At 37.2% G+C, this 25,063-nt stretch overlaps 2 protein-coding genes across 4 annotated transcripts in view; one reads left to right on the top strand and one right to left on the bottom strand.

The window, feature by feature from the left end:
- Positions 1 to 2,840, top strand: part of PLXNC1 (plexin C1) — a 141,882-nt gene extending 139,042 nt beyond the window's left edge. Inside the window, exon 31 of the mRNA XM_079937189.1 lies at positions 385 to 2,840. Coding sequence (XP_079793315.1) covers positions 385 to 489 — 105 coding nt within the window. The 3' untranslated portion in view covers positions 490 to 2,840. The remainder of the gene's footprint in view (positions 1 to 384) is intronic.
- A 174-nt stretch (positions 2,841 to 3,014) lies between these two features.
- CEP83 (centrosomal protein 83) overlaps positions 3,015 to 25,063 on the bottom strand; it is a 113,458-nt gene continuing 91,409 nt past the window's right edge. For all 3 annotated transcript variants that reach the window (XM_079937179.1, XM_079937178.1, XM_079937177.1), the window contains 5 exons: positions 23,776 to 23,933; positions 21,996 to 22,125; positions 7,689 to 7,792; positions 5,708 to 5,897; positions 3,015 to 4,725 (listed from right to left, as the gene is read on the bottom strand). In XM_079937179.1, coding sequence (XP_079793305.1) covers positions 4,621 to 4,725; positions 5,708 to 5,897; positions 7,689 to 7,792; positions 21,996 to 22,125; positions 23,776 to 23,933 — 687 coding nt within the window. In that variant the 3' untranslated portion in view covers positions 3,015 to 4,620. The remainder of the gene's footprint in view (positions 4,726 to 5,707; positions 5,898 to 7,688; positions 7,793 to 21,995; positions 22,126 to 23,775; positions 23,934 to 25,063) is intronic.

Below are 25,063 nucleotides of genomic sequence, written 5' to 3'. Positions count from 1 at the left end.
TAGACGTCTCTGACCAGGATGCCCCTGCCTGCTGCATTTAAGAAGAAATACTTGCCTGCATGTTGGCTGCCCAGGAATGCTTGCTGTGCTTGGAATGGCTGTAACATAATGCATAAAACAGGGCCTTGAAATTCTGGCCCTATATTTATAAGCAAATAGTTTGGAATTTCTTGTGAGCTTCTATTTTAAACCTAAGCGTTGTTGATCCTGTGATAATGACTTAGCAAAACAACTTGCAAAGTGAGTATTAAATGATTGAAGAAAATGTTGGCATCTGTTTCATACAGATTTTACCACTCACAGCATCAGGAATGCAAAAAAAAAAAAACAAAATTGTAATGCTAAAACCACAATATCTAAAATAACTGTTCTAATTGTCAACAGATTCTAAATAAACTAGAAAGAGAACGAGGGCTGGAAGAAGCTCAGAAACAACTCTTGCATGTAAAAGTCTTATTTGATGAAAAGAAGAAATGCAAGTGGATGTAAGCACTCTGGGGCCTGGCTTAATCTGGTAAAGTTCTTCAGACGACTTGGGAGCAAAATGGCTGCTTAAGCTACTCTGTGTCGTTAATTTTTTAAGTTTGCACATAGGTTCCACTTTGAGCACTGTCTTTTTTAAGAGAGCAAGGCACATGCACAGCTTTTAGAAAGCATACCAAGCACTGTGCCTGTGTGTGTACTGTGGGAGTGCTTCTGTACATAGAGTTGGAGTGGTTGTCACAAACAGCCTCCTTGTTCACAGAGAATACAGGGCCAGTAAGCAAGGGTCGGTATTGTAACTACAGTCTCCACTTAAGCACAATGATATACGTGGTTTTGTTTGAAAACTACAGCTGTGTAGCACTTGTGACTACACTGCACCTCTGCAGACAAGGGACATTGCCAGTGATCAAAACAAAATGTGAAATGAGTCATCTGGAAACAAGGTAGGGGTGTTAGGGCAACCTTGAGGACTTGCAGCATTGAAACTTTCCCCGGTAGTTCTTGGAAAAGCTGACCGCAGAATTTGGTAGTGTGTACACTTAGCATTTGTGAGTGTGTGTGTGTTTTTAAACCAAAAACTAACAGTGTTGCAACATTTTGAAAGGGCTCGTGTTTTTTCAGTGGTCACCGACTGTACTCCATCAAACTCGCCTCCATTTCACTAAGGAACTCTAGAGCAAGGAGAGGGAGTAGGCTTCTTTAAATGCGACAGCATTTTACCCAGACACTTTAAAGTATGTACGTTTTCTTCATTTTATTTTTTTCATATTAAATGTATTTGATAGTGGACAGGTTGGCTATTGTAAAAAAAAAAAAAAAATCAGTAGCTTCTTTCTGTCTAAACACTTCGATCAGAACTGTCTGTGGAAGAGTAACTCACTCCTCTAATCCTACATCTCTATATTACTATCTCCTTGCTTTAGATTTCTGGTGAACCCTGTGGTTATAAATACTTGTGTGTGATTAAAAAAAAAATACATTTTACATTTCATGAAATTGCTGTTCACACTGGAGTATTATATATGAATATATATATTTGAGGCCCATGGCCTGAAAAATATTAGTATACAACTTGGTATCTTAGTCTTACGATGTACTTTTTGAGAGTATTCCTCACAAGAGAAAGAGTTTAAAAAAACCTGTTTTATTCATGCCTTTTTTTAAAAGAATTCCCTATCTAGTTATACTGTAGTCTTTTTATTGCTGATTTTTTATTCCTGAATTTTTGCTGCTCATGACCAACTTTAATACCACTGTGTTTTCCTTCTATTAAACCAGAAGTAAAAAGTGTAATTGGCAACTCTCAAACTTTCCTTGTGGCACCTTTACCCTTGGTGCTCGAAATCCCAGATTGAGGAAAGAAATTTTTTCAAGTAGCAAATAAAACATTGATCACACATTCCTTAAAATCATTTACCAACACTGTATGGGATATCAGGATTTAAATGTGAGTTTGTCTTAAATGAATGCAGTTCTTTTTGCGCCTCACTCTCTGGTAAAGGGTGAGAGGTGACACCTCACAAACTGATCAGAGAAAATAAGCATTTATTGCCCTGATTGATAGGCACCTTCCCAATCCTGTCGCTTTCGACTATTATCTGTCCAATGGACACACCTCAAAAATACTACCAAATAGGTTATTTATAAAGGTGAGAGGTCTGGTCCCCATCTAAGGCTGCTATAGTCTTGATGTGAAGGGGTTCACAATAGTAGGAGAGTTGAGAGCCAAGGGTAGGAGAGTTGCCCAGAAGACTTCCCTTCTTTAGGGTACAGAAATGCTAAGAAATCTCAAAGGATCAGTTACAGCTTTATCTAAGTATTCAGTAAATGCTACATGAGGGTGTCCCTGTCCAGCTCTCTGGCACATGAGTCCTGTGTGGAGACTTACCTTCTTTTCCAGGGACTGTGCTGCTGGGAACTTTGGGCAAGTCACTTACCTCTTTGTGCCTCAATTTCTGTATAATATTTCTAACCTACCTCACTGAGGTGGTGTGAAGATTCACTAATGTATGTAGCGTGTTTGTCAATCCTCCAGTGAAGAGCACTATCTGGACCACATTAGCCAAATGCAGTAAATGGCCAAATTAGATGTGTGCTGAAGACAATCAGTCACTGGGTCTATATTAAACAGCAACCAGAGAAACAAATGGCAAACATTGTCTATTTTCAAGTTTCTTTGCATATTTTTTTGGTGCAAAACCATTTATAAACAACTTTCTTTTTCTAACACTAGTGTCTACAGCAGCATTTAAAAATTAATTCTGTTACCTTTTTCTGTATTAGGGATTTAAAGTCTATTTCTTATTGTATACCTGATTGAAGCCGTTCTTGGAGATGAATGTTTTAAATGTCTATATCCAAAAATAAACATTTTGATGTAAATGTGGACTGTTTTTGTCTTTTTCCTCCTTCAAAATTTCTAGTTATAATAGATTTTTAAATTCTGAGTGGCTCCATGGAAATTAATTATTTTTCAAAAACAAAGTGTCACTGGATACGCTCTGTAAATTAGCAGCTATATATATAGTAAGTAAATCTAGTTTCTTCTAAATGATGTTAAGGCTGTGCAATTTCACTCCTGGCCTCCACTATCAATTAACTTTGACTTTTGAATGTGAGGACTACTGGATAATGAACATTCCACTTAGTCCGGCAGACTTGAGCTTTGCCTTGTTGACGTGAAGTTATTCCAGCAGAATGCCTTAAAAATGTTACATAAAAAAGCAAAAGGGGGAGGGGGGGCTTCCCTGGTGGCACAGTGGTTGAGAATCTGCCTGCCAATGCAGGGGACACGGGTTCGAGCCCTGGTCTGGGAAGATCCCACATGCCACGGAGCAACTAGGCCCGTGAGCCACAACTACTGAGCCTGCACGTCTGGAGCTTGTGCTCCACAACAAGAGAGGCCGCAAGAGTGAGAGGCCCATGCACCGCGATGAGGAGTGGCCCCCGCTCGCCGCAACTAGAGAAAGCCCGCGCACAGAAACGAAGACCCAACACAGCAAAAATAAATAAATAAATAAATAAAATTTAAAAAAACCAAAAAGCAAATGGGGACTTACCTGGTGGCACAGTGGTGAAGAATCCACCTGCCAATGCAGGGGACACGGGTTCGAGCCCTGGTCCAGAAAGATCCCACATGCTGCGGAGCAACTAAGCCCGTGCACCACAACTACTGAAGCCCGCGCCCCTAGAGTCCGTGCTCCACAACAAGAGAAGCCACCGCAATGAGAAGCCCACGCACTGCAATGAACAGTAGTCCCTGCTCCTGCAACTAGAGAAAGCCCACACGCAGCAACGAAGACCCAATGCAGCCACAGAAATAAAACATTTATAACAGTTTGGTTAGATCCAAAACAGGAGGAGGAAAAGTTAAAAACCAGCAATATTTCTAAAGGGACCCCACTGGGTGCAAGTTTTACAATGAATGGCCCTTGTTTTATACAGCCACAGGATTTAATTTGTACTTTGTTATTTCCTATCAATCCTAACCCAACGAAGCCAAAATTAGTGAGATCTTCTACACTGTATGGTTAAAACAAAATTAAACACAAAACAATGCAGTTAGAAAAATGTTAAGTTCTTTAATAAATTATGTGCACACAGCTTTTAGAAAAGGTAGTGTTTTATAATATATATCTAGATATCTTATTTTTTTATACTAACTTTAAAATTGTCATTTTTCAAGAACTAGAGGTTTATAACTCATATATAGTAAACCAGAAAATGTTCACTGACCCTGTTATTGCCAAGCATCTCAAAGAAGAGGAAGAGGGAATTCAAGATGGGCATGTTTTAGGCAAAATGCCAAAAAATTCAACAAAGTAAGATTAATAAAATAATTTAAAAACTTGATTCCCTAATGAGTTCCTTTTATTCATTTATTTCACATTCTCAAAGGGTTGTCAATAATATTCTAAGTATCTCTGAAGCTGCTTTAGTGCTTCACTTATCATTAGTATAACCCTAAAATCCTGACATTCATTCAATACATCATGTACTGGTACCTTCTCTTGAGGCATATTCAAGTGTTTTGGCAAACAGTAATGAAGTATCTAAATACCACATACGTTAAAACTTCAAGCCTTATTGAGTCACTGATTTCATCCCTTTTGATCTGCCTTTTCTCCAAGAAAATCATTCCCCAGGAAATCCAAGTTCCTCTAGTTGTTTTCTTTGTGTTGTTTCTAGTTCTTCTAGTCTTTTGCGAAGTAGAGAGAGTTCTCTTTGATGCTGCTCCTCCTTAAAAGCACAGAAAGAGGGGAAAAAAAAGAAAAGAAAAAGCACACCAAAAAAGACTTAGAAAAACTGGTGGAAAAATAACCGTTAGGCAGTGGCCTCAGTGCCTCTTTTATTCAGGCCTGCAACACCTGGCAAGAAAAGGATGACCATTTTAGCAGTCTAAGAACACCAGCATGGTCTAGACTACCAACTAGTCCTTGCTTCTCTCCTGCCTCTGGCTGTAGCCTTCAGCAAAAACCCGAAGTCTGTTCCTCTCTAGGTGTAAAATTCACCAGGGAGTGAATTAGATAACAGTAATGTAGGGCCCAGCTGTACTTATATGGCAACTTTCTAATGTGATGAGAGTTTAATAGCAGTTTATTATATAAACAAAGCACTTCGTTTGAGATTCAATTCGGTGACTTACAACATTAAAAATCTTCAGTGCTTTCAACATTACAAAATGTCATTGCTTAATAACAGTTCATCTTCTGAAAATCATCCAATCAATTTGATTCCATCAACATCTCAGGGATCTGATAAAGTAGAACCATCTCAGGTTTTGGGATTAGATTTAGGTATGAAATTCAACTCTCACTTAGCTATGACCTTAGTCAAGTCACTTCACCTCTCTGACTCAGCTTCCTCACCTGCAAATTGGGAATACCAATACCTTCCCTCAAAGCATTTTTCATTAGGATTAAATATTGTATGGAAAATACATAGTGCAGTACATTTGCGTAAATGTTGGTAGTAATTAGCATTGTATGAGTGACTACAAACTCAACAGTTATTCAAAGACTTATCAGTTAAGCTTCTTCCTTTCAACTGCCCAACAGGAGACTTTACTCGTAGCACCATCGCTAAAGGATAGGATAGACTCAAATCCACTATGCCTCTCAGCAGACTTTTCTGGTAAAGATTTAGGTTTTTAACTATTTAAAGAGGTAAAAACGTATGGAAATATTTATCTAACTTTCTTCCCTAAAATAAATGCTCATACCTGCATATGAGGAGGAAAGGATAGTTCCATGCCTGGAATCACAGTTGGTGACTGAAAGCTTCCAGGATTGATGGATGCTGTTGAAGGTATGTTAGGACCCAAAATTAAACTTCGAAATTCATTATGTCTTCTCTGTATATCCTTTAGTCTTTTTTGAAGCCTTGTATGTTCTTCAAATGGAACATTTTGTCTTAAAAAGAAAAAGTGTTTCTGTTGTTTAATACAGTTACATTCTATTGAAGAACGGTATGAGTCATAGAACATAATTTTAATTGGAAGAAAAGAATTTCTAAATTATAAGATTTATCTATATATAATATACACATAAAATTTGGTTTATCTAGAAAGATAAACAGAAACATGATATGACATCTTAATTATATACGTTATTGTTGGCCCTGCAGGCTATCAACTGATTTTAAAGTTTTATTTGCCAATTAATCAAAGATTAAAAATCTTTTGATACTTTTACTTTCATTTCCACTTTACTCCACCAACCCATGAATCCTAAAACTAAAAGGAGACTCCTTAAACCAAAAGGGTGCCTTATTTTACTGCAGGAATCAAATAGAAATAGAGAAAATGCCAGGTTGAATCTTTTTTTTTAAAGGGAATTATTTGTTTGTTTGTTTATTTATGGCTGTGTTGGGTCTTCATTGCTGCATGTGGGCTTTCTCTAGTTGCAGTGAGTGGGAGCTACTCTTTTTTGGGGGGGGCTACTCTTTATTGCAGTATGTGGGCTTCTCATTGCAGTGCATTCTCTTGTTGCAGAGCACAGACTCTAGGGCTTCAGTAGTTGTGGCGCACGGGCTCTAGAGTGCAGGCTGAGTAGTTGTGGTACACGGGCTCTAGAGCACAGGCTCAGTAGTTGTGGCACACGGGCTTAGTTGCTCCACAGCATGTGGGATCTTCCTGGACCAGGGCTCGAACCCGTGTCCCCTGCATTGGCAGGCAGATTCTTAAACACTGCACCACCAGGGAAGCCCTAGGTTGAATCTTATGAATGCCATTTTTGTAGGTGAAATATGGTCAATTTTCACAGATCACCACCTTTTTGGACATAAATTTCCTGACGATTAATCACACCAGTAATCAAATATAGTTTCAAAACCATTCGAAGTTCTAGGCCATCTGTGCCATAGCTGCCCAATCTTGAATTGGTAACACCTCCTCCATAACCATTCATTTTGAAATATTAAGTTGAATTTTGTTTTAGAATGAATTTGGTGGCTTCTTACTTTGGAACAGAGAGTATTATAAAGTTGGCATTTATTCCACAGTCTAGAAACCTCTTGGATGTTCTAAAAAAAACACAACTGTTCACATTTTGGTAATAATTATACCCAAGAAGACCAGTGCACATTATAAAAAAACATCACTGCTTGCTATACAGGCAATTCCCATTACAGAAAAGTCTGATACTGTCTAAATGCTGAAGACAACTACTAATTACCTGAATTTGAAAAGATTTTATTAACTTGAATCACATGGGTCATACACTGCCACTACCACTATCTTAATATGGTAAATCTTCTCTGCTCAAAAATGCTAATGATGCAGATCATTAGCTGTGCTTGGATGTAAATGAAAAACGAGAAGCTACTGCCCAATATTTTCCATACCAAAAAATAAAAAAACTGAACTTTGATTCAAAGTTGTGGCCACAATTTTAGAACTTGTAATCACTAAACTGTCTCGTCTCAGCAGCAAGGATTCACACCACTCCTGGCTACCAAAGCCAGTGACTGACCTCTCCTGTCAGTCCCAGCTGTAATACAAATGCATGTGTTAAAGACCTTTTGGTTTGAAGAAACATTCAATCAGAAAAAAAAAGCAAAGATAATGAATTAGGAGTCTAATGCATAGTTTTAGAATTCTTTTCAATGTATATTTTAAAAGAAACCCAAGTGCATTATACTCAAACAAAGTTGTATAATATCGAAATAGCCACATGGGGTATGTATACACACAAACACATTACCTATTTAACACCTGATTTTCTGTTTCTAATTCTTCTCTCTTTGCCTCCAAGACTTCTACCTTTTCCTGCATTCTCTTCAACTTGTTTTCATGGAGAGATTTTCTCTAGAAAAAGAGAAACAATTAATATGAGCAAGTATGGTAATACATACTCTCCTATTTGAACAAAGCTATATAGTGAATATTTTACTCACCAAAAAAATTTTACTTAGAGACGAGTATTTTCAGGGAATACTAGGAGCAAAGATTAGTAGATATGATGCTTACTAAAAATTTTAAAGATAATAAAACACAGATCTACCTCATATCCTCAACGTGACAAACAGAACCATTATAAATGTCAAACCAGAAAATTGATATCAATAAGGAAATTGTGCAAATAAAAAATCTAGGAAGGGAAGGAGTCAAATTTTACTAATGAGTTTACCTGTCACCTCATAATCATGACTGTTCATTTTCCCAGAAGATTATCATGGGTTTAAAACAACTATAAATTTAAAATTTAAAAGCATGTTTGCAACTGATAAATTGCTACCAAAGTAGTAAATTAAAGGATCAGACAGATAAGATTGATTATGGATGCATCTCAGTTTGAAAGCATGCCTTTCTAAATATTAAAAAGAAAAAAATTTAAACTTCACAAAGGAAAAATTTTCTAATATGGAAAAATCTATGTATAATGCAAAAGTAGTAAATGAAAAAAGGTAACACTTTTTCAGTTTTATAAACAGGTCGTTTTTATTTATTTATTTTTTTTTTACAGAAAAACACCTATAAATGTTGACCATCACTTAGTAGCTCCAGACCTTTTAGATTTCTGGTTTCTCACTCTTTACCTAAGTATAACAGGCTTACAGAAAAATGCACATAATGTAAATGTAAAGCAAAATGTAAAACCACGAAGCAAATGCTGGTGTTGTTACCTCACAGGTCAAGAGCACTGCCGTACCAAAAGGGCCCCTACCCTTCCCTCCTTTCAATCTCTACCCCCTCTGTCCTCTGAAAAGGTAACCAACTAATTTACTTCCAAAGCTGTAGTTTTGTGTATTTTTGAACTGCATACAAATGGAGTCACAGTGCACATTCTTTTACAGATGGCTTTTTTCTTTCACTCAATACTGCGAGATTTATTCATGTTACTGCTTACGGGTATAGCTCATTCATCGCCTACCCTGGCCCAGGAACCACCCTTCTGTCCTTTATTAGCACAAGTATGTATATATGTACAGGTGACTCAGGACTCTGTCTATTCATTCACCCGCCCACATCAAAGAAATCATACACTATATACACTTCTGTTTCTGGATTTTTTGGTGGTTGTTCAACATTTTATCCCTATGACTAAGCCATGTTATTGCATGTCACAGTTCCTCTCTACTGTTATGCTGTTATCCATTTTACAAACACACTATATTTTATCCCTTCTCCTACTGATAAGAATTTGAATTGTTTTCTACTTTGAAGCTACTATGAATCAAGTTTTATGAACATTCCTGAATATGCTTTTGGTAGATATATGTCCTCATTTCTCTTTGAGTATATACCCAGGAATGAGTCATACAGTATACATATGTTTTATCTTTAGTAAAAACTGTCAGTTTTCTAAAGTGGTTCTAACTAATTACTAATTACAGGCCCACCAGCAATATACAACAGTTCTAATTGCTCTACATCCTTACCAACACTTGGTGTGGTCGGTCTTTGAAAATTTTAGCTACTCTGGTGGAATAGAATAATATGTCACTGTAGCTTTAATGTGCATTTTCCTGTTAGCTAATGAGGGTGATTACCTTTTCTTATGCATACTGACCATCTGGATTTCCTTTTTTTGTGAAGTGTTGTCTTAGTCTTTTGCCTGTTTAAAAAAAATTTTTTTTGAGTAATCTGTTTCTTATTTGTAGGAGTTCTTTATATATTCAGAATACGAATCCTTTGTCAGATATTTGTGTTGCAGATTGACCTTCTCTCAGTGTGTGGTAACATTTTTTCCCATAAGAGTGTCGTGTTATAAAAAGAAGTCCTTAATTGTAATAAAATCCAAATTATCAACCATATCTTTTACAGTTAGTGCTTTTTATGTCCTGTTTAAAAAAACTTATCCCAAGATCTTAAGATTTTCTCCCCAAGTTTTTTTCTAGCAGCTTTATTTTTTTACTTGTCACATTTGGGTCTGTGGTTCATTTTTATCTAATTAGGTTGGGTTAATGATAACCAATTGACTCCACATCATTAAAGGACTATCCTTTCCCTATTGAAAGGCAGTGGTACTTTGTGGTAAGTCAGGTGTTCATATACTATTCCTGGACTGTATTCTGTTCCATTTGTCTGTCTATCCTTATGCCGATACCACACTGTTTTAATGACTGTAGCTTAAAGTAAATCTTGATACCTAGTAGTGTTAAGTCCTCCAGCTTTGTTATTTTTCTTCAAGATTGCCTTGGTTGTTCTAGTCCTTTGTACTTTCATATGAATTTTAGAATCTACTTTCCAATTTCCACAAGGAAAACTAATGAAATTTTGATTAGGACTGCATTCAATCTACAGATCAGTTTGGGAAGAACTGACATCTTAATAATATTGAGTCTTTCAAATCAAGCGTGGTATAGTTTCCCTTTATCTAGGTCTTCTTTAGTTTTTCTTAGCAATATTTGCCTATCTTTTATTAGATTTGTTCCTAAATATTTTATATTTTTTATGCTAATGTAAATGGTATATATTTTATTTTCTAATTGTGTATGTAAAGAAAGAACTGATCATCACAGAAATGCAAGTCAAAACCACAATGAGATTATCACCTTACAACTGTCAGAATGGCTATTCTCAAAAAGACAAGAAACAACAAGTGTTGGTGAGAATGTGGAGAAAAGGGAACTCTCACGCACTGTCGGTGGGAATGTAAATTTATGCAGCCACTATGGAAAATAACACGAAGGTTCCTCAAAAAATTAAAAATAGAACTACCAGCAATTCCACTTCTGGGTATTTAGTGAAAAAAAACAAAAACACTAACTTGAAAAGGCATATGCACCCCCCATGTTCATTGCAGCAGTATTTACAACAGCCAAGACATGGAAGCAACCTAAGTATCCATCAATGGATAAATGGATAAAGAAGATGTGATATACACACTGGAATATTATTCAGCCATAAAAGAGAAGAAAATCTTGCCATTTGTGACAACATGGATGGACCTTAAGGGCATTTTGCTAAGTGAAATAAACCAGACTGAGAAAGAAAAAATACCACATAATCTCACTTACATGTGGAATCTTTAAAAAAAAAAAAAAATAAATAAGATCAAAGATACAGAGAACAGACTGGCAGTTGCCAGAGGCAGGGACTGGGGGCTGGGTGAAATGGGTGAAGGAGGTCAGAAGGTACAAACTTCCAGTTATAAAATAAATAAGTTCTGTGGATGTAAAGTACAGCATGGTGACTATAGTTAATGATACGCATTGCAATATTTGAAAGTTACTGAGCGATATCTTAAAAGTTCTCATTACAAGAAAAAAATTCTGTAGCTATATATGGTAATGGATGTTAACTAGACTTATTGTGGTAATCATTTTGCAATATATATATATAAATACCAAATTTTCTCTATGGAAGGTTTTAAATTAAGGAGTCCATTTCCCTAATGGATACAGGACTATTTAGATTTCCTAATTATTCTTGTATTAGTTTTGTTGAGATGTTCAAGGAATTTGTTCATTTCATCAACATTGCATAATTAACACAGTTGTTCTTGTAATAGTCTTTTTGTTTTAATATCTATAAGATGTATAGTGATACCCCTTTTTCATTCATTATATTGTCCATTTGTGTTTATTCATCTACCTACCTACCTACTTTATGAGGAGTTTGGGGAGAAGCCATTTTATCAATCTTTTCAGATTGATCAGCTCTTGGCAAGTTAAATTTTCTCTATTGTATTACCTCTGCTTCATTGATTTCTGCTCATGCCTTGCGGAGGCAGATGAGGATGCTGTTAAATCTATACACAGAGTTCATAATTCAGTTACTGTGTTTTTTAGTTCTAAGCCTGCCATTTTAAAAAATGTCTTCTAGTTTACTGATCAATTCTCAAGCATTTATTTCTGAGCATCTACAACACGGTAATTTTAAATTCTGTATCTGATAACTCCATTACCTGGATCCCCTATGGGGGGTTTCTTTATATTGATTGTTACTTCTCTTGATTTTCAATGTTATTTCCTCATGCAGCTATTTTTAAAATTATTAATAGAAATTTGTTAAAATTGATAAACCAATACTGATACATTATTATCAACTAAAGTCCAGTTTACATTGTCACTCTTTGTGTTGTTCAGTTCTATGGTTTTGTCAAATGCATACTGTCCTGTACGCACTATTGCGGTACCATACAGAATAGTTTCACTGCCCTAAAAATTCCCTGTGCTCTACCTATTCATCCCTACTTCCTACCCCACAAACTGTCAATCACTGATTTTTTTTGTCTCCATAGTTTTGCCTTTTCCAGAATGTCATATATTTGAAATCTTTCAGTATATATAGTCTTTTCAGACTGGCTTTTTTCATTTAGCAATATGCATTTAAGGTTCTTCCATGTCTTCGCATGGCTTAATAGCTCATTTCTTTTTGTCACTGGATAATATTCTCTTGTATGGATACAGCAAAGTTTTTTAACCTTCACCTACTGAAGGACATATTGCTTGCTTCCAACTTTTGGCAATAATGAATAAAGCTGATACAGACGTTTGTGTGCAGTTTTTTTATGTGTGTGAACATACATTTTCAACTCATCTGAATGAATACCTAGGAGCATGACTGCTGGACTGTATGGCCAGACTACATTTTAACTTTGTAAGAATCTGCCGAAGTGTCTTCCAAAATGGCTGTACCATTTTACAACCCCACCAGCAATAAATGAAAGTTTCTATTGTTCCATATCCTTACCAGCATTTGGTTCTGTCAGTGTTTTGGATTTTAGCCATTTTAATGGATGTGCAGTAGTATCTCTGTTTATTTTTTATTTAGAGCTAGACACTACATTTTAAAAACTGAGGAAATAACTGAAGCCTACAATGCTAGTTTCCCTTAAAGCAGATTTACATTTGTTTCTTGCAGGCAGCTAGGAACACTAACAACAGGGGTTAATTTAATCTAATTTTAAGGACAGATGATCTGAAGCTGTGCTTCAATACTTGCAAGGGCCAGGCTATTTGCAGTTAGTTCACTCTTAGTCCAAGGGCATACCCCCTTCATGGTCTCAACCCACAGCACTAGTAGACTCAGACCTGAGACCCTCTCTCTGGCAGATTCTGAACTCCAATTTTTGGTCCCCAAGCCCTATGAGGTTGTCAAAAGCTTTGCTTCACTTCTCAGCCTCTCAAGCTGTCTCTTCCAGAACTGGCAGCTTCCTCTAAGGGAAAAGCAGCCCCAAATGCTGAGCTCACCTCTCCAGGTTTCCCATCTCTCCAGGATCTTGGCCTCTTAATTCTTCACTGCCCTTCATGGAGATATTTTTAAAAATATTTTGTCTGATTCTTCTAGTTCTCATGTGGAGAGCTGATCCACATATTTCCTAGTCTGTCATTATCAAAAGCATATGCTCCTTTTAGGTATTTTAGTTCAACTAACAGCAGACATTTTAAAGATCGAAATGCTTAATACTTCATTATTATATGATTATATAAAGCTGCAATCTTAAAATCTAGTTCTATTTCTCCATTTGTACTGCTCATTTAAATTGTAGTAAAATACCAATTTTTTCACTATCATCTTCAAATCTTAAGCATGTATATTTATACACACACACACACAGAGTGCACACTTAACTGGGCCCTATATTAACCATAGTTAATACAAAATACAGGGATTTCTGAAGGGAATTCCAGTCATAAAATACAAAATCTTGAGAAAAGGCTTTTTTAGAAAGGATAAGAAATGAATTAAGAAGAATCTGTAATTCTATAGGAATGTGGATTCCCCTGATGGTTCTCCAGCAGGGGAACTGATGGGTGAAAGCATTGTTTTGAAAAGATTAATATGGTATCAGTGTATAGGATGGACTCTGAAGTTTGCCTCTTAAGAGGCAAATCTGGAGATAAGCTTCCTGAAGACAGGGTTCAGGACAATGTTGCCCCATCCTCATCACTGTAAAAACAACCAGCCATTTACTGAGCACTACTCTTTGCCAGGAACTGAGTTAGAATGCAGCAAAAGAACTGGATAGCTGGTTGACTAGTAGACCCAATGAATGCCTTAGACCCTAACATTATAATCATTTCTTTGCAGCACCCTCATTATCTTGACCCAAGCCAAGCCTCCTTCTTCTTCTTCTAACACACACACACACACACACACACACACACACACACACACACACACACACACACACACACACACACACACACACACACACACTCTGACCGGTCTCACCTTAAATTAACCAGCACTAACTTCAAATGGGCCCCCCTATTGGTACCTGGAAATCCTACTAATTTCCCTAATCCAATCACTCTCCCAAACTCTTACATTCTTTCACAACTTCTTGTCTCTTCTCAAATCTGTTAGACCTCCACTCTTCACAGTCTGAGCTGGTGACCCAGATTCTTTTTTGCATTGAGAAAACAGCAGCCATCAGTAGAGAATTTCCACTACATCCATGAATTTATCAGGAACTTACAATCATATATTTTGTCTTTTTTCCAGGTACAATAGATACATTGTGTTTCTATCCCTTCCCTCTCTGAATTGAATCTAATGCCCTTCTGCCTACTAAAAGATATCATCCCTTCATTTGCCCCCTCTTTCTCCTGCATCATCAATTTTCCCCTTGCTACTGAATCATCCTATAATTTCTCCCTTCTTAAAGGAAGCCTTTGCTCCCACAATGCTAGCTATTACCCCAGTTCTCTGTTCTTCACAACAAAATTCCTTCGACAAACTATACTCCATTTCAATCAGACCTGCATACCTACTACTCCACAGAAACAACTCTTGACAAAGCCACCAACAATTACCATATAGTCAAATGGATTCTTAGTCTTCATCTTACTATTTTATCATCTTACCACTGTGAAATAAAATTCATATTTATGGCAAGACAAGAAAAATTTAAACATAAAAATTCTTCTCTGCGCTTTGGCCTCCCCTCTCCCCTCACTGTGCCTTGTGTATCTGCATTATGCATTGACCATACCTCCCCCATCAGCAGGAATACCTGCTCAACCATAAACAGCAACATTCTCCTAGCATCAGCAAGACAATGCCTTAAAAGAGAACATTCCTTCTAGATTATAAAGGGTCACATGACCCACCACAATGGCACTAAAATCTGGATTTTGTAAACTGTCAATAATAGGTCATTTAATGTACAGCCCTCTGTCTCAAAAAGCTTATATAAACTGTATCTTGACTTCTAACGGGCGGAACAGTTCTCAGAGCTTTCTGAGATGCTCTTCTTGGGTTTTAACCCTCAACTTTGTCTTGAATAAAATTTTCCAATTCTTTCTTAGGTCGCCTGATTAATTTTTCGTCGACACTATAATGTCATTCGACACAGCTAATCCTTCTTGAAGCATTTTTCTTCATTTGGCATCTAGTACTCTCTTGGTTCTTTTCCTATCATATTGGCCACTCCTTCTCAGTCTCCTCCTTAACTTCCCAACTTCTAAAGTCTGGAATTCCTCAAAACTCAAACCTGTTCTTTTCTGTCTTCCTTCACTTTCTAGGTGACCTTATTTTTTAATCCCATTGCTTTCAGTATCACTTACATGCCGGTAAGTCCCAAATCTTTATCTCTAGCCTAGTCCTCTTCCCTGAAGCCCTGATTCATGTATTCACCAGAATGCTTAGTATCTCCACTTGGAAGTCTAATGGGCATCTCAAAGAGTTAATGTGTCCAAAAGAGGCATCTTTATTTTATCCCTAAACCTGTTCCTTCCAAGGTCTTTCCCATGTCAGTAAACAGCAATTCTATTTTAACCACGTGCTCAAGCCCAACATCTTAGGCATCTTTGATTTATCTCTTTAATACCCTGTAACCATTGTAAGTTCTACCTTTAAAAATATACAGAATCTGACCACAAGTCTGCTACTAGCTCTCTACATCTCTCATCTGAACTACCAAAAAGTGGTCTTCCTGAGTCCTGTTTGCCCCTCTACACAACAGCCAGAGATTCTCCTGAAGATATAATTCAGATTACAGCATTTCTCAATTCAAAACTCTCCAGTGTGTTCCTATCTCATTCAGAATAAAACCCAAAAAAAGCCCCTACATCACCTAGCCTCCTACTACTTCTGTCCATTCCAGTTACCCAGGTCTCCCTCCTTGTATTCCTTCAACATACCAAGCAGACCCCTGCCTCTTTTACTTTCTATTCCCTCTGGAACATTCTTCCCCTACATACAAAATATGGCCTCCCCCTTCTTTCCCCGAGGTCTCTGCTCAAACGTTACTTTATCAGAGGCTTCTCTGATCACCTATATAAATGCCCTCTATCCCCCTTAGTTTTCCTCTTAGCACGCATCTCCACCTGACACTTGTTCCTTTACCCCGTGTCTCCCATCCACTACAACATAAGCTCCTCAGTGCAGAGTCTTTATTTCTGTATCCCTGTGAATAAAACAGTACCTGGTATAATACACAGTAGGTTCTCAATAAATCTGTTGAGTAAACTGCCTAAACGAATATAGAGAAACCTCATAGTGAAGAGAGTCTGAGCTAGGATGTTGCAATAAGAATAAAAAGAAATGAGGTGGGGAAAACGTGAGATACATTATAAAGGAAGAATTCACAGGCTCTAGTGACTGTACTGGGTAGAACAGTGTCTCCGAAATATTTATGTTTACTCAGAATCTCAGAATGTGACTATGATATAAGAAGAAATATATCTGGTCTTTGCCCTGGGCTTCTGGCACAGAGCTCCTAAAACACATGGAATTTCCTGAGTCATAGGAGCATCTTTTGCTATTCATAACCAGCCCTTTTCAATCATACCTGAGTTAATACTAATGAGTTAACTTAGGGTGGGACCCCTAGGTAATCTCAAAATAGAGCTAGTCACTAGAAAGACCAAGTGGTAAGAAGGTAGGAACTTGCAGCACTATTCCCACCTCCCACTCTCCACCCTCCACTTCTGGGAGTGGCAGTACTGGAGATTGATATCTATTAAAAACTCTTGAACAAGGATACCTGGAAAGCTTCCAGGATAGTGAATACATTGATTTGCTAGAAGGGTGGCACTCCCAGAGAGGGCACCCCTCCCCCTCCATACCTCGCCCTATACATCTCTTCTATTTGGCTGTCCCTGAGTTGTATCCTTTCTAATAAACCAGTAAATACAAGTAAAATGTTTTCCTGAGTTCTATGAACCTGGGTGGGGGGTGTTATGGGTACCCCAATTTATAGTCATTGGTCAGCAGTGCAGATGGCTAAGGACCTGACACCTGACATGGAGTTAGTCTTGAGGCTGAACCCTTTAATTTGTGGAATCTGATGTAGTGTCAGAATTTAATTGAATTATTGGCACCCAGTTGGTGTCCAGAGAATTAGATAATTGGTTCTTGGTGTTGGAAAACACTCCAGAGTGACCTTATCTGAAAAAAGGGTAAAGTTAAGATGAGGTTATACTGGATTAGGGTGGGCCCTAAATCCAATATTGACTTGTGCCCTTAGGAAAAGGGAAAAATCTGGATACAGAGACAGACACACACCACGTGAAGAGAGAGGCACAGACTGAAGTGATGTGTCTGCAAGCCAAGGAACACCAAGGATTGCTAGCAACCACCACAAGCTAGGAGAGAGGCATGGAACAGATCCTTCCCCAGAGCCTTTGGAGGGAGCATGGCCCTATCAGCACCTTGATTTTGGACTTCTAACTTCCAGAACTGTGAGATTATAAATTTGTTGTTTTAAGCCACACAGTTTGTAGTAATTTGTTATAGCAGACCTAGGAAACGAATACAGTGACTGATTATATTTGGGGAAAGGGAGCCCTTAGGATGAATCAAAGGTTTGAAGACAAAGTAACTGGAAGAATGATATTCTACTGAAAGAAATGAAAGTCCACAGGACAAAGTGGCTGTAAGAAATGATTGTAATTTTGATTTTATCAGTCCAATACAATCACAGGTCTATCAAATGGATGCCTTAGTGTTACACACATTACAACACAAAAGAGTTAAAGAAAAATCAAAAGAATACTGATGCAAGAATCAAAGCTGAAATTTTCCTTTTATCACCTTCTAGCCAAATTCAATGAACTCTCTTTAATAATAACGACCATTTACCTTTGATTCCTTTCTTTTCCTGTGGCTTCTATAACACCATACTATAGCTTCTACTTCTATGACCATTCCTCTACTAAATCCAGCTCCTCTTTCCAAGTCAACTTAGTTCTTAGTCCTTTTATTCTTCAACAGTTCTCAAAATCTCAAGTGTCTAATTATACATCCCTAAGCTGAATTACTGATCTCCACGCTTTACATTCCATTATTTCTGTTAATCTACATGATATCTTCACTTAACAGTCTAGGACAGGACTTCCCTAGCGGTCCAGTGGTTAGGACTCTGTGCTTCCACTGCAGGGGGCACGGGTTTGATCCCTGGTCAGGGAAGTTCCACATGCTGCACAGTGCAGCCAAAAAAAAAAAAAAAAAAAAGTCTATATGGATGCACTACCATCAGTTCATACCTGACATGTGTTTAGTCAAATGTATCTTCTCTTTCTGCTCAACTGACACATGGTCTTTATTCCATCATGACAACTCCTCTGTATCCTCTCATAGCTAAAATACTTTGTATTTTTCTCTTTCTTCTTATTTAGCACTATATTCTGTTCATTTTTTCCTTTGGAATACTTCTAGGAGTCATCCTTCACCTTCATTCTATATTGCAAGCCCAAATTCCAGACTTCTTACCTCATTTTAAGATTATTATAAATAGCTTCCTGACTAGTCTCCCTGTCTTAAGGCTTTCTTCTCTCTAGCACAGTAGTTCTCAAACTTTAGTGTCCACACAGATCACATGGAAATGACTAATAGATTCTTTAGGTACTGCATGCTATTTTATTTCTCCAATTAGATTATATGGTCATCAAGGGCAGGAATTAATCATGGCTTCTATTTTCCCCTCGGTGTATAACATAATGCCAGGCCACACAGCATATTCAATAGATATTTTATAACTTCAAGACTATGGTTCATTTCTTTCTCAAAACCGTTCATAACATCTAACCAAGAATTATTTTAGAGATATACCTTAGAATAAAAATAACAAGTTCTCATTTCAAGCACCTCAAAAGGAAAAGCACAACTCATTGTCCTCATACCAAGAGATCTCTCTTCATACTCACATTTCAACAGAGTGTGGGGAACAACATACAGAGAAGTCATCAATTACAGAAGGACATTCCAACTCAAGATACCCGGTCCAACTTTTCCAAACAAATCAACACAGCAAAATATCATTGAACAAAGACTCTACCTAAAAACACTTACCAGAAATGACATAATCTCTGTGCTTAGGAGGTTGGAGCTGTAAATGAAGCCATCTTACCTAGCCTGGGGAAAAAAAAATAAAGCTGCTACTCCCCAGTTGTAAGAACCTCTCACAGGAAAGTAACTCTAAAGGACTATGATTTCCGCCCTAGAGTTAATATTTTGTGACTTAATTGAAGTCTTACTACACAAGAAAGTTATGATCTTTGTCATCTAAGAAACTTAAAAAAGTCTGTTGCAATTTTACGAATAATATTTATGTAATCTTATAGCCAACAGTTTCATACAGAAGCACTATATTTAACTTGAATGGGAGAAGGGTTTTGAGTTTTAAAAATTAATTTTATAGTGATCATTCTGCCACAGGAAATAAGACTCATGTGGATTATGGTTATAATGAAGAGAAAAGCAGTAAAGTATCTCGAATCAAAGAAAGGGGGAAATTAAAAGAGTTAACAGTGCAGAAAAAGCACAGGATTAAGAATAGAAAAATGTAGACTTTAGTCACAGCGTTCCTAACTAGTCAATGATCTTGGCTCCCTACCACTTCAGTTTTCAAATCTGTAAAAACTATCTGAATGCTAAGATCCCCCAGCCCTAAAATTATACATACTTATATACTTTTTACAGTATTTCTATGTCACATGTACTATCTGCTTTTCCACTTTAATTGAGGTAAAGTTGTAAGCCTACAGGGCAGTGCTCCACATAATGGGACAGCTCTGGGTCATAATTTTTACTGAATTGAGTTTAACAATTTCCTGCAACTTAAAACCATTATCCACAGGTCACATTTTTAAAAGTAAAACAGGTGTTTACTATATTCACCCCCATAATTTGGCAGTTATTTCAGTAGGAAAAACATTCATCCTAGGTCAATACTGATGAAAGGTTACTTCGCACGTTTCTTAAAATATCACCTCCTGGGCTTCCCTGGTGGTGCAGTGGTTGAGAGTCTGCCTGCCAATGCAGGGGACATGGGTTTGAGCCCTGGTCTGGGAAGATCCCACATGCCGCAGAGCAACAAAGCCCGTGAGCCAAAACTACTGAGCCTGCGTGTCTGGAGCCTGTGCTCCGCAACAAGAGAGGCCGCGACAGTGAGAGGCCCGCGCACCGCGATGAAGAGTGCCCCCCGCTCGCCGCAATTAGAGAAAGCCCGCGCACAGAAACGAAGACCCAACACAGCCAAAAATAAATAAATAAAATTAAAAAAAAAAAAAAATCACCTCCTCCCCTTTCTGGTATACCTATGATTAGTTGATAACCTCTCTCACCACTGGATGTCACTTTTGCTCCAAAAGAAGTCAACCCAACCTAGCCTCAATAATTAGAATCTGATCTCTAAGACACTTATCTCTAAAACCCCAACAAAAAAGTTTTTTCTGTGAAAGATAAAATCAGCTCTTACAATTTCTTATGATTTCTAGCTAATCTGGCATCAGATGCTTTTAGGCTTCAAACAGTACAAGGAAGCATAAGTAGGATTTCGGAGATCATTCCAAGCCATGAAATAACTTCACTAAAATCCCATCAATACCCATACGCTGCTCAGTACTTATATGGAAAGAAAGAGAGAGAAGTGATACAGGGGGAAAAAACAATGAAACAACAACATAAGTATTTATATTTGAGTATAAAACGCTGGGATCCTATATCGTTAAGTGCTATTTTCTAATCTCAATGTTATACTACTTTTAGCATAATGGAAAGAGAAAAGCAGCATTCATAAAGCAAGAAAGTGGGGAAGTAATGACTTTAAGACTTCTCATGTTGTCACTCCAACTATCAGGATGAATTTGGCAGTTATATCTAATAATGTAAACAGGTAACTAAAAACTGTGTCCTTGATTTCCAAATTCAGAATATGTAAATGATACACAGTTCTCTTCTCTTATGCAAATATGAACAGCTAACCTTACCAATAAACATACAGACATTAAGACACCGGTGTGCCTATGTCTAGAGTACAAATTCCTCTCATTTCAGACCTCCTCACTTCCCCACAACCAATGCCACTACTAAAGGAACTTATAAAATGGAGACATATCCAAATCATTTGTGGGATTTTTTTTTAAAATACTTCCTTTCCCTTCCCCCAACACACATGCGCCAATCTTACTAAAAATAACTGCTGAATCGCTGCCATGGAGAGCCATGGTTACTGATGGGGCTATGCTACATTCCTTGGGTTTGTTGAGTAGAAAAAAAGTTGTAAACCACTGACTTAGATGAATCATCTGGTTACATTAGTTCCATGATGCCCTGGATTAGTTCCAAGAAAAGAAAGTTTTTAGGTTCTGGAGAAAATATGCCTGCAAAGATGAAACTTTAAAAAGATCATGGCTGTGGGAACTATCATGGCTGTTTCAGAAGCCAGGGGAGTCCTAGTTCCTTCTGCTGGGGCAATGAGATACTTGCTTCTATATTCCTGAGTTGGAAACAAAAAAGTATTGTAACCACAAAAACAATGTTAAAAGTATTAGTTAAGCACAGTTGAAACAGGCCTAATCACCCTGTAATTTAAGTGCGAATGAGTTAAATGACACTTGTATGGGCTGGTCTAGAAACTTTATCAATGAAAACCACTGTCTCTGTGGAAAAATGCATACTCTGAAAAACTGACTTGTACACAACATTTAGAAATAAACCTGTTGAGCAGTTTGCATTTTCCCAATTTATCTTTACAATGTGACAGCAAAATGTCATGTTTAAATACCAAACTGAACATACCCGTAAAGTCTCAATTTTAATTATACATCTTATTCTCCTAAAATAGTTATGCTTTTACTCTATAGAAATCACTTTAATGAGAACCACTTGCCTTTTTTTGGGCAATTGCAGCTCGCTGCAATTTCTCCTTAGCTTGATTATACTTTTCTTCTCTGTCAGTGATACGTTCATGAAGCCTATGCTTTTCTTCCAACCACTGTATTTGCTTCTCTTCCAATGCCCTGTCAGAAGAACGTACGCAAAACATGAGATGTTAACTCTTAGAAGAGATATTCCCGCAAGTATAATCAAATCACTACCTACTTCACCCACAGCCTTCATAATCCAACACAGGCATTCTTGCATGGCCACGTATCTGCTATCACCACCATTACTGAGTATTTCCTATGAGCCAGCCACTGGGCTTAGAACAGTACGTGTACTACATCATTTATTCTTCACAGTAACCCCTGAGTTAGGTACGTCTATCATTTCCATTTTATAGCTGAGGAAACTGAGGCTTAGAGCTGTTAACTAACTTGCTTAAAGACTTATACCTAGTTAACGGGGGGACAGGACAAACAACTGATAATCAGCTTGAAACCATGATACCACCAAGCTATTAAAAACTGGGCCTAATAAAGATGGTTTAAAATCAACCTTGGTATCAAGTCTTAATGTGGTATGTTTCCTGGCTAGAGTAAAATTCATATAAATGGTATTTTATAGTAACATCATAACAACTTACATCTTTAAAGCTCTTCTGTATACTTTATGATTTTTAGTATCATCACTACAGGCAGTACAAATGAGATATACAAACCCTGAGGAGTCAGACTGCATGACTAAGGTCAAACAGATTTTAAGTATCTTAGCTGGGATCAAAATCACATTCTATTGACCCCAAGTCCAGCTATTTTCTGCTATATAATCCTATGAATAACATTCAGAAACCAATAAGTTAGTTACATTTGCTAGCTATACTATGACTGGAATTCTTAAGCACATTTCAAATCACTTGAGGATCCCAAGATACAAATTCCTATTATTTGCAAAATATAAGCAAAATAATTTGGACCCTGTGGAACATCACAACACATTATGAACAGTTATCTTGCTTACTTCCTTTTCTTGAAATTCAACCACATATATGAGTCCATGGACAAGCCTTAAAATATTAAATAATAGAAAAATAAGGAAAAGGTTTTATGTGGCAAGGTAGCCTTCAGAAGAAAAACTGTGAAAATAATGTTTCATAGATTCAAAAACTTATAATAATGACATGTTATAATAACAAAGCAAATACAAAATAGTAGTTTTCTACCATATATAAACAACATTTTCCAGGGAATATAAGATCTTGGTCACCAAATTCATCTCCCTACCAGTTTACTAGACTGTCTACTACTAAGAGATTTCAAAATCAAAAAATATAAACAAGTAAATGAACTTTTCAAAGGGAAAATCCAAAAGATTATAACTGTAATTCTAAGAAGTAAGCTATACACATCAAAAATTTTGTTTCTGTTCTCTGGCATTCAGAAGAATTTAGATATTTGAAGTAAGAAATGTATTGATTTACTCAATGAATACATAAGTGTTTCTTTGAAGGTTTTCCTAATACTGTGGGGTCAGGCAGAATTTTAAAAGGTTTTCTTCCTTAGATGTCTATTTTCTTTTCTTTTTTTTTTTTTAAATCAATTCAAGAGTCCATAAAGCTCATCTCTAGAAACAGAAAATACATTACCTAAGACCACTGTACACTGTCAATGCGGTATTTGTAACTAGTTCCCAAAATACAGTCAACACTGGAATCATCATTAAAAGAACTATATATAATATAGCAGAAAGAAGAAACAGTTTGTACATAAAAAAAAAAGAGCAAACTCTACTTTTCAACTTCTAGTTGTGCTTTTTCAGCTTGGCTTCTTAAATTTCGGCATTCCTGTTTTAACCTCTCCACCATTTCCTTCAGTGTTTGGTTTGAATTCAGCAACTCATTCTCTGACTGTGCAAGTGAGGTCACTTGGATCTGCAAACTACTGATTTGCTTAAAAGAGAAGAAAGAAGAGAAATATAAGGCCACTAAACAAATGCAATAGAATATGAGAGACACAGAGGACACTAAGCATCTTCCCTCACATATGCCACACCCAACTGATGTGCCCTTCAGGACACCCTGAAATGAAATTATAAAAAGCACCAGCATTAGAGAAATGCAAATCAAAACTACAAGGCGATATCATCTCACACCGGTCAGAATGGCCATCATCAAAAAATCTACAAACAACAAATGCTGGAGAGGGGGTGGAGAAAAGGGAACCCTCTTGCACTGTTGGTGGGAATGTAAATTGATACAGCCACTATGGAGAACAGTATGGAGGTTCCTTAAAAAACTAAAAATAGAACTACCATACGGTCCAGCAATCCCACTACTGGGCATATACCCTGAGAAAACCATAATTCAAAAAGAGTCATGTACCACAATGTTCACTGCAGCTCTATTTACAAAAGCCAGGACATGGAAGCAACCTATGTGTCCATCGACAGACGAATGGATAAAGAAGATGTGGCACATATATACAACGGAATACTACTCAGACATAAAAAGAAAGGAAACTGAGTTATTTGTAGTGAGGTGGATGGACCTAGAGTCTGTCATACAGAGTGAAGTCAGAAAGAGAAAAACAAATACCATATGCTAACACATATATATGGAATCTAAAAAAAAAAAAAAAAAGGTCATGAAGCACCTAGGGGCAAGACGGGAATAAAGATGCAGACCTACTAGAGAATGGACTTGAGGACACGGGGAGGGGGAAGGGTAAGCTGGGACGAAGTGAGAGAGTGGCATGGACATATATACACTACGAAATGTGAAATAGATAGCTAGTGGGAAGCAGGCGCATAGCACAGGGAGATCAGCTTGGTGCTCTGTGACCAGCTACAGGGTGGGATAGGGAGGGAGGGAGATGCAAGAGGGAGGAGATATGGGGACATATGTATATGTATAACTGATTCATTTTGTTATAAAGCAGAAACTAACACACTATTGTAAAGCAATTATACCCCAATAAAAACGTTAAAAAAAAAAAAAGGCAGCAGCATTAGGATCGTATCTTAATATAACCAGAGACCATCAAGAACCCTATTCCTCAATCTGCCACTGAGTCCTCTCTC

This window comes from Stenella coeruleoalba (assembly GCF_951394435.1).
Source record: "Stenella coeruleoalba genome assembly, chromosome: 11".
NCBI classification, from domain to species: Eukaryota; Metazoa; Chordata; class Mammalia; order Artiodactyla; family Delphinidae; genus Stenella; species Stenella coeruleoalba.
Note: the sequence above shows the minus strand (reverse complement) of the source record. Positions and strands in the feature narration are given on the sequence as shown.